Source organism: Garra rufa, chromosome 13, assembly GCF_049309525.1.
Source record: "Garra rufa chromosome 13, GarRuf1.0, whole genome shotgun sequence".
NCBI classification, from domain to species: domain Eukaryota; kingdom Metazoa; phylum Chordata; class Actinopteri; order Cypriniformes; family Cyprinidae; genus Garra; species Garra rufa.
The window spans coordinates 1,823,761-1,837,388 of NC_133373.1; the positions used below are offsets into that span (position 1 = coordinate 1,823,761).

At 36.6% G+C, this 13,628-nt stretch overlaps 1 protein-coding gene across 1 annotated transcript in view; it reads right to left on the reverse strand.

Moving 5' to 3' along the window:
- The window catches only part of LOC141283312 (laminin subunit alpha-2-like), a 194,633-nt gene that overhangs the window by 108,836 nt on the left and 72,169 nt on the right, over positions 1-13,628 (reverse strand). The window contains exons 14-15 of the mRNA XM_073816596.1: positions 9,372-9,483; positions 959-1,072 (exon numbers count right to left, since the gene is read on the reverse strand). Of these exons, the coding sequence (XP_073672697.1) occupies positions 959-1,072; positions 9,372-9,483 (226 nt within the window). The remainder of the gene's footprint in view (positions 1-958; positions 1,073-9,371; positions 9,484-13,628) is intronic.

Sequence of the window (13,628 nt, forward strand, 5' to 3'; positions counted from 1 at the left end):
TTCAACTGTTGCATGCAACAGCCAGAGTCTGCTTTCTCACTGAAGCTAAGCAGGCCCAAGCCTGGTCAGTATGTGGATGGGAGAACCTTTGTGGAAAACTAGTTTGCTGCTGGAGGAAGTTTTAGTCCAGCCAACTGCAGGGTACTCGTTCCCTGACATGTACTGTGTGGTTCAAAAACTTCGGATTACAAAAAAATAGCTACTTTTTAATGGAGCCCTAAACTGGACCCTGTAAAAAGGAGCATCCGTTGGATCAGGCATTAAACTGCCCTCCTGACCTTCTGTGTTCATGAAATCTCCTTCCTCAATCATGAATTTGACCTGATTTATAGAGGTGGTAGCGCAATCTGCCGGCTGCATTCAGCCTGGCAGGATGCGCTACCCCTCTATTAGATCAGATCAGCTTTCTTAAGGCAAAGAGACAAAGTTAAACTGTTGCATGCAACAGCCAGAGTCTTTTTCCTCACTGAAGCTAAGCAGGACCAAGCCTGGTCAGTATGTGGATGGGAGAACCTTTGTGAAAAACTGGTTTTGCTGCTAGAGGTAGTTATAGTCCAGCCAGCTGGGGGTGCTCGTTCGCTGACATGCACTGTGTGGTTCCCAAACTTCAGATTACAAAAAATAGCTACTTTTTAATGGAGCCCTAAACTGAACCCTGTAAAAAGGAGCATCCTTTGGATCAGGCATTAAACATAATTCAATACTCATAGATCATGTGGACACAAACATCATTTGTGTTTGAATACAAATAAACAACCCATTTAAACCTGTGCCATTTACACTGGCTTTATAATCACACACTCACTGGATGGAAGAAAGAGAGATAAACACACACACACACACACACACACACACACACACACACACACACACACACACACACACACACACACACACACACACACACACACACACACACACACACACACACACACACACACACACACACAGACATTACCAGGCAGTGTCCAGTGACTTCATCGCAGTGCTCTGCGTGTCCGTGGCATTGACAGAGTTCACACATGCCACGATACAGCGTTCCGTTCACCCTTCGGTAGCCCACCGCACACATCTGGGAAAACACATACATACAATGACACACACTTAATACCCATTACAAAAAAGACGTTTATTCAAGTGTGCTATTAGTATACTTCTTTTAAACTAAGAAATAGTAAAGACAGAAATGTGCTTTATATACTTCTCAGAAATATACTTTAAATGACATTTAAGTATACTTGACTTATACTTAGAAAAAAGTCTGAGAATCTGTGTTTTCATTGTTATACGTATAAGTATAGGCGCTATTGTACATCTTCTGAACATAATTTCCAAAACACAAGTGAAGAAGAAACTGAAACAACAGATGCTTCCACATGTAATCTAACACAATCCTCAGACATAAAACATCAAAACCATAGATATGGAAAACTGTGTGACGTTATGGAATAAAATGTTGACCGATCAAGAGATAATAATGACTGTCAAGGTTTGGGTTGTTGATCAACTCCATCTACATTTTGATTATCATCAATAGTTTTTTTGTAGATTTTTATTCAAAATGTTGTTTATTTATGTTTTATTTATGAAACTTACCCACATTAAAATGTTTATAAAAAAGAATGAATGAAGCTAGAAAAAATGTTTTTGTTTACAAGCAGATACCTTGTTCTTTCTTTTGATGTTTTGTTTGTTCAGATACTCATATATACAAATGAATATTTAATAATAATTAATAGGGACATAGTAGTATACTTAAAGTATGATGGAAAGTTCACTTAAAGAAAACTTATGTGTATACTTGCAGTATAAAACTACTAAACTAGTAGTTTACTCAGACTATATTTTTTAAAGTGTACTAAAAATGCATAAGAAAGTATTTAATTAATAAACTATCAGTATACCTATAAGTTTACTTTTAGTATACTTGCAGTACAAACTGAAAACATTGATGCGAACTAGCTGTGCACTCAAAGTTTACTATTGTTATACTGAAAGTATACTTAAAATATGCTTTTATATTCTAGAGATTATTGAAATAGTACACTTAAAAGTATACTACTAGTACACTGATATTTGTATACTTACTACATAAAGTATACTTAAAATATACTTAATAAAATAAACTTGAAGTATACTTCTTTTTGGTAAGAGACATTAACACATGATTCTTCATGAAGATGAGCGTGGTGTTTTGGGCCGGTTTGGCTGTACGTGCGTCAGTGTGTGAGTGTCTTTGCGCTGCCAGTAATTAATCTGTGCTGTGCTAATTGACGGATCATTGTAGAGCACAAAGTGCTTTGATTTAGTAAATGAGGGAGAAGATTTGTTTCAGTCAGCCGAAGCACAAGGGAAGTTTATGGAGCCGGCTGATAAATGCCTGTTCAGAGCATGTCAGTGTGTGTGTGTGTTTATATTTAATCCATTCTCACTTGTTTTGTTTCATTAATGTGCCTCAAGTTAGCTGTCAGCATGAAATCACAACTGACTTTTATTATGGTGAGAACGGGTTGGTATGTTATATTGGTCTTGTTGTTGTGGTCTTAATATATACCTCATAATCTTTGAAAAACATTGCTCTTCTTTTGAGACGGCGATGCATTTAAGCCAGTGACATTCAGATCTGCCTCATTCAGGTGTGCAACACTCACTCTTCACAATCCAATAAACAACCAATGGATTAAATTACAACTCGTCCTATATATATTTCTTGTTTAATAATCTGTCTCACAGAAATATTTCAGAAATTGTCACTATTTACATTTCTTGCTGACTTTATGGCAGGATTCTGACCCTAATGCTTCCTCCGAATCCACTGATTTGAAACACCCAACATAGGACACTCATTTAAAAGCAGCACACGGATAAATAGCATGTGTTTTAACCCAAAGCTTTTAAATCAAGGACAACTTTTATAATAGCAGAGTCCCATCCTCAACATCATCAGAACAAAATATAGCACAGGATGGAACTAGACTGTTCACGCTGATAATAACAAAACAATTGCTATTACACACAAACGATAGACCAAAGAGAGGAATACCCTGGTCAGGAAAACAAATAAATAAATAATATATATAGCTAATGAAAAAAAAAAATGAAAAAAATTTCAAGCCTGTAACCACCTTAGTCAATGATTTAAAAAAAGCATTTTGGCAAATCCAGGAAATCTGCCATAGAAATATTATATTTATGACTGTTGCAGTTCCAGCTGTGGTGGAATCCTGTCGTATGTGCTCACCAGGTTTTGTGAAGTTTTTAGGTCAATAATTAAAAAAAAAAAAAAAAGACCCTTTGGGAAGCTATAAGGGATCATTTAGAAAAAGGGCCTGTCCAAATTTACCCCAAAATCCTATAAAGCCTTAAAGAAAACTCAAAACTTCACAAAACCTGGTTTTCTTTTAGGCTTTATAGGATTTTGGGGTAAATTTGGACAGGCCCTTTTTCTAAATGATCCCTTATAGCTTTCCAAAGGATCATTTTTTTTAATTATTGACCTAGAGAGTCCAGATAATTTTTTTTCCAGATCAGGCAAAAACCTATAGAACTAGTTTGCAAAAGTAGGTTTTTACCTTTTCTCTATCATTTAACAAAGCAAAAATCTTACATTGTGCAATCGTTTACGCCCTTGATATAAAAGATTTTATATCGTCCCTCAGTGGCCTATTTATTTCAAATTTCTCATAGATATTTGGGGTCATGAGTCAAACAGGCCCACCAAGTTTCGTTCTGATTGACCTCCATTAACCTAGTCTAATAGGTGCTCAAACTTCATCGGCCAATGGTGGCCATGTTTTTTAGAGAAATTCAAATGTCCCTAGACATGTCGTCGTGGCACTTTGGACCAAGACAGTGCACAGCGATTTTCATGTTGACAGGAAGAATGGTTGCGTAGATATAGGCATTTTTAATTATTATTTTTTCCTCTTATCAAGTGGTCAAGCTCCGCGATTTTTGTCCTGAGACCTCTGATTAAGCCCTTATATAAATGTTCTGAGTTTAGGGAGGATATCTCATTCTATTCAGCAGTTTTAGGCATTTTACTAAGAGTGGCCCTGCCCCTTTCAAAAGTTTTTGCGTCCCTTTACGATGGTGAGACAAAAGTTCAATTTTTGCTTTGATAATTATTGATATTCAGTTCTGATTGGGTGAAAAACCTAGGACTAGTACGCAAAAGTAGTTTTTTCAAAAAATCCAAAATACCTGAAAATTTCACCAGGCTCACGTTCAAATTTGACGTATGCATTTTGTCTGAGGTGCGCCAAGAATTCAAACAACATAAGACACTTGAGCCTGCGATTGACGGTTAGGAGTTATGAGCGATTTCATACTTTTGATCGTTGTAGCGCCCCCGTCAGGCCTATTGGGGTGAGTCTTGGTGACATTGTTGGCGGTGTGAGTTCTACCATCCCACCAATTTTCAAGTCTCCATGACTTACACAATCAGTTTTACGTGGAGATTGCCTCGGCAATTCTAACAATTACAATAGGGTTTCAGCGCTGCACACTCAAACCCCTAATAATAACAACATGGCTGCCTTTTGTAGAATTGCTTATAGTTGAATTGATGGTTGAATCAGACTGATGAACTTAACACTGTTATATTGATATAAACTTACTGGAGGTAAATAATCAGACTACTGTCTTGTAGAGCTACTTTAGAGCACAATCTGAATAGTCTCCATAGTTAAGTTTCCACAAATGATTCTATTTTTATTTGTCCACTGTCAAGCTGCTTTGACGCAATCTGTATTGTATAAAGTGTTATATAGCTAGAGAAATCAAGGTGACTTAACTTGGCTTTTCCCAAGAGAGACTAACAGGTCTCTAAGCTGGTTTGATCAGATGTAATACACAAGTGAACAGTCTGCTCACAGAGACATGCAGAGAATGCACACCACGATGCTCTAATAAACAAACAAACTGTACATTTTTATTAAGATGAACCAATTATTTAGGCATAGATTGAATTAATCTTGGGTGAACCTTTCCATTGAATTACAGAACAAAATAAAATGCTCATACATTATTGATTTTGATGACCCTCACAAAGCATCTGAACCTTTGAAACTTGCTTGTTTCTGTAAACAAAATGCAGTGAAAACCTATTATCTCTTTATTATTAGAAATCTTTAATCATAACTTTTGCCCTTTTAAAACTAAAAATAAAGATGCAGCATTGGCCTTCAGAGTTTAACATTTTCAAACAGTTCAGTTTAGTTTTTTAAGCTAACAATGGTAATTTGTGAGGCATAATTATGTGTGCAATGCCAAAATCGATAGAACTGACATTCATTAGCATCAGTCTGAAGTGCGTTCCAAATGACGGTTGTTTTCTGCAATGTTTTCAAGCTGTCAGAGGGAATAGGGCATACACATGATCACTTCTAAATTAAGAAGACCCTCAAACTGAGCTCACTGCATTTTGGGAGTGACTTCTTCATGGAGAATTCACGCAATGCTTCCTAAAACTTTGGTCAAAGCAAGATATCTAATGAGGCATAATAATTGTGCTACCTGCTGTTTAGAGCAGCCTTCACATTGGGACGATGCCTAAATGTGCTGTCTAGGTGGGCAGATCACTGGAACTGCTGACTGCAGGGATCTTACACACACACACACACACACACACACACACACACACACACACACACACACACACACACACACACACACACATGCTGAATATGAAGTGGATATTGGAAATGACTACAGCAGCGATAAACATCACACTTGTTTTCCTGCTGTCTTTCAGTGACCCTGCTGACCCCGTCACTTTAGTGGTCCATCTTTACCAACATAAGCCTGACACACACACAAATCTGAGGCGAGACACACAGGGAACTTTTAAAGGGACAGTTCATCTAAAAAAAAAAAAAAAAAAAAAAAAAAAGATGCATTCTGTCATCATACTACTCCTATTGTCCGTCTAGAGCCTGCAAGACTTTTGTTTAACTTCAAAATACAAGTTATATTTGTAATATTCACAAAATTAATAATTAATTGCCTTCAGTGTCAAATGATCCTTTAAAAATCATTCTAATATGCCGATTTACTGCTCTAGAAACATTTATTGATTATTTTCAATGTTGAAAACAGTTGTGCTGCACAATAGTTTTCTTGGAAACCACGATATATTTAATTTTCAGTACTCACAGGTGAAAAGAAAGCTCAAAAGAACAGCATTTATGTAAATATAAATCTTGTACCATTGTAAAACTTATTTACCCAAACTTCGAAAGGTAATGTGTCACAGTTTCCACAAAAATATAAAGCAGGTTGTTTTCAACATTTAAAGGGACAGTTCATCTAAAAATACACATTCTGTCATCTTACTCATCCTCCTGTCCATCTAGACCCTGCATGACTTTTGGTTTAACTTCAAAATACAAATAAAGATATTTTTAATATTTCCAATAATAATGAATAGTCTTCAGTGTCTCATGATCCTTCAGAAATCATTCTAATATGCTGGTTTGCTGCTCAAAAGCATCTCTGTTTATTATTAATGTTGAAAACAGTTGTGTTTTCCAATATTTTTGATGAAACTGTGATGCATTTTGTTTTTCAGGATTCGCAGATGAATAGAAAGTTCAAAAGAACTGCATTTATTTGAAAGAGAAATCTTGTAACATTCTTAAAAACAAACCTTTGAGTAGTTATGTATCACGGTTTCCACAAAAATATAAAGCAGCATGTTTTCAAGATTAAAAAGTGTTTTCAAAAGTAATACTGCTAAAAAATTCAGCTTTGATCACAGCAATCAATTACATTCTAACAGATATTCACAAAGAAAACAACATTTTAAATTGTAACAGTGTTTCACAATACTAAAAATTTTACTGCATTTTTGATCAAATAAATGCAGCCTCGGTGAGCAAAAGAGACTTCATTAAAACTAATTTAGTCTGTAGTCATCATAATTGGCTTTTCTTTGGTGTGTCCTCATTTAGCCGAGTAAATGTGTGTGTGGTTTGAGCTTTGAGTTTTAGTGATGTCACAGGAGGGTTTATCCTGCGGTTGAGATGATCACAGTCTCATTGCCAGTGGGACCTGCTCACATCAGCATAAAAATCTGCTCGCTCAGAAATCAATAGCCACTGCAGCTTTAATAGAAGAGACACTTATGCAGAGAGAAAGCACATCCCAGTGATTCAACACAGTCAGCCACCCCAGCTGCTGACACACATACATACACCCTCAAACAAACTAGATATTCATCCCACTGCTAATACAATTTGATCAGGGTTTGTCTCAGGAGGTGTATGAGGAGCATCTGACAGTATGGAGCAGGTATGTCAGACTGTCAGTGCTTTAGTCCACTGGGATGCTGTTTAAACCACACTGAACGGCTATAATAAACACCTCTGGGGAACAGCAGTGTCTGGATTTGCCAGTTTACCAGGTGGAACTCTTGAAGACAGAGTCCTGTTTGAGGCTATTAGCAGCAGATAAACTCGTAAGCCAGTGACAGAACTGGACCGTATATTTCCCTCCGTTTATATCTGTAAAATAACCCATATTTCTTTTGGATGAACAGAAATTTTAAAACACATCTTTTGAGTGCTGTATGTATGATATTTTTTTAGGACAAAACTTGGAAATGACTTTGACTGTAGTGCTTAAGTCAAAGCGTTTTTGGTTAAATGCCTGAAATATGTCTGTGATTCTAAAACATAAAATACATCAGTAATAACCCCTTGTGATTTTTTACAAATCTTACCCTTGTCTTTAAAAAGGCAGTTGATAACAAGTGGCTAAACAGCACTACAGAGACATTAAATGTCATCACTGTGTTTATAACCGTGCTCTTTAAAACCATTCAACAAATTTCAGGGAAAACAGCTGTAAAAGCTTAATGGTGGTGATGTTAAAGTCATGTGACAGTAGTGTAGTTTGTTTATGCTTAGCTTTTTACTTTTGATGATTGAATTTAGGATTTAAATTATTGTGAAATAATCGAGATAAAACTATTATTGCTCCTGATTCCGCCCCTTTTCCAGTGGTGTGCTTTCGCTCCTCCATAAAAGCCCAATTTCACATGCAAATCAGTAAAATCATGTAATGTGACTTGCATGAAATGAGATGTGCTTGATTTATTAATGTTTATTTGACATTGTGGTTTTAAAAACATGAAAGACAATTTGCGCTGTTCTGTGTATGCGTTCAGAGACGGAGCAGAACACGGACAAGTAAAGTAAATGTTTAGCTTAAGATGCGTACCTTAATTGTCAAACACATGCAAAGATATGTCAAAATGCGACGTTTGGTGATTATTCGCGTAACATAAGAAGTTGAGAATTAAAATCCGTGTGTAACAGTATATTGGATCTGTGCAGCTCTTAAAGCGGCCACAAGTAATATTGCTTCTGCCGTCTCTGTGCTTAATGTTCATCAAACAACAAAAGACAAAGACAAAATTACTCACTGCTTCTGACAGAGGGACTTTTGTAGTTTTTATAAGAATATGCTGTTTTATTTCTCATTCAATTAATTACATTAAATAAAAAACTGTTTAATTTCAATCTTTTTTTATTTGCTATCTTTAAATTAATCAATCATATAATGTTCCGGACCCAATATTTAACGTGTTAAATAATCGTTATTACAATATTGACCAAAAAAATTGTGGGTCACACTTTATATTAGGTGGCCTTAAATATTATGTACTTACATCAAAGGGTGGGTTAGGGTGTCAGGGTTAGTTCAATAGTGGTAATTACAGAAATTAATTACAAATATAATTAAATATGTGACCCTGGACAACAAAACCAGTCATAAGGTTAAAGTTTTACAAAACTGAGATATATACATCATATGAAAGCTCAATAAATAAGCATTCTATTGCTGTATAGTTTGTTAGGATAGGACAATATTTGGCTGAGATACATCTATTTGAAAATCTGGAATCTAAGGGTGCAAAAAAATCAAAATACTGAGAAAATCACCTTTAAAGTTGTCCAAATTAAGTTCTTAACAATGCATATTACTAATCAAAAATTACATTTTGATAGGTTTACAGTAGGAATTTTACAAAAAATCTTCATGGAACATGGAACATTAATTTCCTAATGATTTTTGACATAAAAGAAAAATCAATAATTTTGACCCATACAATGTATTTTTGGCTATTGCTACAAATATACCCCAGCGACTTAAGACTCGTTTTGTGGTCCAGGGTCACATATAGGTTTTTAAAAATATATAAATACAATGTAAAAACATGAATGTACACAATAAGTACATTGTACCAAATGATTAATTTGAATATAATACATAGTAGTTAAGGCCACCTAATGTAAAGTGGGACCAAATGGTTTTTGGTCATAATCGAGCAGCCCTACGTTTTTCAGTCTGTTTTTATTGCTTACCTCACAGGAAGTGCCCTCATATCCAGGAGGACACTGGCACACCTCCACAGCACGGGCCTGAACGCCGCTGTCAGAGCCTTCAGCAGCCACACTCAGGCTCACACGACCCAACCTGAGACAGACAGACACAGAGGATACTGTCAATTGATTACAATGCTTAATTGTGATTAATCGCTTTATTCAGTCGCAGCAGCGTTAATGCATGAAGTTAATAACAGGCCTGGTTAATTAAGTAATAATTAGGTTTGGCAGTTTTGTGTGAATTCACGCAGTGGCGTTTTACTCTTCTCACTCATACAAAAACATATTCTATATTCCTCAAACTGAATCAAAACATACAGAAAAACAAACACAACATGATATCATATAATTTAATAAGAGAAGTTTCCTGACACAGCAGTGCTCCGCTGGTGTTCACATTAACATTTCTACTGTATGAGTGACAGATGTGATATTTCTCTTATCAAGCTTCAATGAAGATTATATTTAACCATATAAAGAGTACACATGACTTGACTGTAGTTAAACATCTCATCAAGTTTGATAATAAATAAATAAACTATCTGACAGACACTTGATGGCTCTGATTGTTTTGAATTGTCAAATCTGTTCATAATCTGATGAAAATAATAGAAAAGAACAAATCAGTTAACAAAGATAAATGCATTAACAGTGTTAAACATTCAATTAATCACGTTACCTTTGACAGCCCTTATACCAATCTATGGTGTGTAGTGGGGGTTTATATGGCTTTCTTTCTTGCATTTTACCTCTCAGTGATGGATGTCAAAAAATGTGTAAACAAACATAAGTATACACAAACTCTTATTTACAAAGGGTGTCTATTGTTTTTAACTAGGGAAATGGCTATTTGTGACCTGTTTCAACTGACATTCTGGATTCAGACAGCAAAATAAAATTCTGTAAATGTTGAAATTACCTTAAGTCCCCATGACAAACTATTTTTTTACAGCTGACCAGGGTAAAAATATCAATTACAGGAGTGATTAAAGGACATTCAGTGATTGGAAATATTCGCATATTACTCATGCTAATGTGCTCCTGTATTACTTTATTTCAGCAGTTGAACTCAATATGAGATTTTTTTTTTTTTTTTTTTTTTTGCAAAATGATCTGGCCATTCCTTTCCATATCATAAAAATGAAGACCAGGGCTGTAAACTCCAAAATTACAAAACACTACTGCTACTAAGAATCATTGTGTTTTCCAAGTCATCTGCAATCATATGATGTTTCTAGTGAGGAAAAAACTAACAATTCTTTACTAAAAATCTTGACATGCATCCTATACAGTATCTCTCCTTGCCATGCCTATTAATGAGTAAATGATGTCCAGTTCATAGATGATTTGTTCACAAAATGAGCTGATCCAGTTCTTAAGTTCCACTCCATGCTATACACTTACATTTAGCTTAGTTTGAGATACAAAGAAATGATTTCCTAGAGTAAAAAATTAAGCACAGTAATCTGCCAATGGGGTAAGAAAAATAATCTTGTTTTCTGTTTGAAATGAGTTTTTTTTTTTTTTTTTTTGCTTACCCCATAGGCAGATTATTTTGCTTGTTCTAAGCAAAAACTCACCTAATTTTGACTAGTTAGAATTATGAAACAAGAATATAATTCTCGCTTTTCTAGAAAATCCTTATTTTATATTTTGGCTGGAAACAAGACAAAAAAAATCTAAGTAAGAAAAGCATTTTTTCTGCCATGTATGACTCCAGATTTTGTGTTTTGAGATTTCTTCTATTCTTTGCAAATGTATGAAAAAGAGCAGCCAAAACACAATTTCAAAACTTTTGTTCAAAAGCATTCTTCAAAAATGTCTTCTTTAATGTTTCACAAAAATTCATGAAGGTTTGAAATGACACAAGGCTGAGTAATTAATGACAGAATGATCTTTTCCTATGTTCATTCCTATTTCACATGATTAGATACTGATTAGATTCAAACTTTGATTGAAATCATAGCAGAAAATCCAATAATGTGCACTTCGCAGAGCACTACAGAACAAACGTTGTACGTGGTAAAAGATATATACGAAATATGCATAACCAGCTTAAATCAGCAAAGGACCAGGTTAAACCAGCAAAGGACCAGTTTAAACCAGCGAAGGACCAGTTTAAACCAGCAAATTACCAGCTTAAACCAGCAAAGGACCAGCATAAACCAGCAAAGGACCAACTTAAACCAGTAAAGGACCAGCATAAACCAGCAAAGGACCAACTTAAACCAGCAAAGGACCAGCATAAACCAGCGAAGGACCATCTTAAACCAGCAAAGGACCAGCATAAACCAGCAAAGGACCAACTTAAACCAGCAAAGGACCATCTTAAACCAGCAAAGGACCAACTTAAACCAGCAAAGGACCAGCTTAAACCAGCAAAGGACCAACTTAAACCAGCAAAGGACCATCTTAAACCAGCGAAGGACCATCTTAAACCAGCAAAGGACCAGCATAAACCAGCAAAGGACCAACTTAAACCAGCAAAGGACCAGCATAAACCAGCGAAGGACCATCTTAAACCAGCAAAGGACCAGCATAAACCAGCAAAGGACCAACTTAAACCAGCAAAGGACCATCTTAAACCAGCAAAGGACCAACTTAAACCAGCAAAGGACCAGCTTAAACCAGCAAAGGACCAACTTAAACCAGCAAAGGACCAGCTTAAACCAGCAAAGGACCATCTTAAACCAGCAAAGGACCATCTTAAACCAGTAAAGGACCATCTTAAACCAGCAAAGGACCAACTTAAACCAGTAAAGGACCATCTTAAACCAGCAAAGGACCATCTTAAACCAGCAAAGGACCATCTTAAACTAGCAAAGGACCAGCATAAACCAGCAAAGGACCAACTTAAACCAGCAAAGGACCAGCATAAACCAGCGAAGGACCATCTTAAACCAGCAAAGGACCAGCATAAACCAGCAAAGGACCAACTTAAACCAGCAAAGGACCAGCATAAACCAGCAAAGGACCATCTTAAACCAGCAAAGGACCAGCATAAACCAGCAAAGGACCAACTTAAACCAGCAAAGGACCAGCATAAACCAGCGAAGGACCATCTTAAACCAGCAAAGGACCAGCATAAACCAGCAAAGGACCAACTTAAACCAGCAAAGGACCATCTTAAACCAGCAAAGGACCAACTTAAACCAGCAAAGGACCAGCTTAAACCAGCAAAGGACCAACTTAAACCAGCAAAGGACCATCTTAAACCAGCAAAGGACCATCTTAAACCAGCAAAGGACCAACTTAAACCAGTAAAGGACCATCTTAAACCAGCAAAGGACCATCTTAAACCAGCGAAGGACCATCTTAAACTAGCAAAGGACCAGCATAAACCAGCGAAGGACCAACTTAAACCAGCAAAGGACCAGCATAAACCAGCGAAGGACCATCTTAAACCAGCAAAGGACCAGCATAAACCAGCAAAGGACCATCTTAAACCAGCAAAGGACCATCTTAAACCAGCAAAGGACCAACTTAAACCAGCAAAGGACCATCTTAAACCAGCAAAGGACCAACTTAAACCAGCAAAGGACCAGCTTAAACCAGCAAAGGACCAACTTAAACCAGCAAAGGACCATCTTAAACCAGCAAAGGACCATCTTAAACCAGCAAAGGACCAGCATAAACCAGCAAAGGACCAACTTAAACCAGCAAAGGACCAGCATAAACCAGCGAAGGACCATCTTAAACCAGCAAAGGACCAGCATAAACCAGCAAAGGACCATCTTAAACCAGCAAAGGACCATCTTAAACCAGCAAAGGACCAACTTAAACCAGCAAAGGACCATCTTAAACCAGCAAAGGACCATCTTAAACCAGCAAAGGACCATCTTAAACCAGCAAAGGACCATCTTAAACCAGCAAAGAACCAGCTTAAACCAGCAAAGGACCATCTTAAACCAGCAAAGGACCAGCATAAACCAGCAAAGGACCATCTTAAACCAGCAAAGGACCATCTTAAACCAGCGAATGACCAGCATAAACCAGCGAAGGACCATCTTAAACCAGCAAAGGACCAGTTTAAACCAGCGAAGGACCAGTTTAAACCAGAAATGGTCCATCTTAAACCAGCAAAGAACCAGCTTAAACCAGCAAAGGACCATCTTAAACCAGCAAAGGACCAGCATAAACCAGCACCAATACCTAACCAGTGTATTCTGTTATTTTTCCAACAGGGGTGTTCAGTGACTGTTATGGAAGATAGATGCTGAGACCCTTGTTAACAGT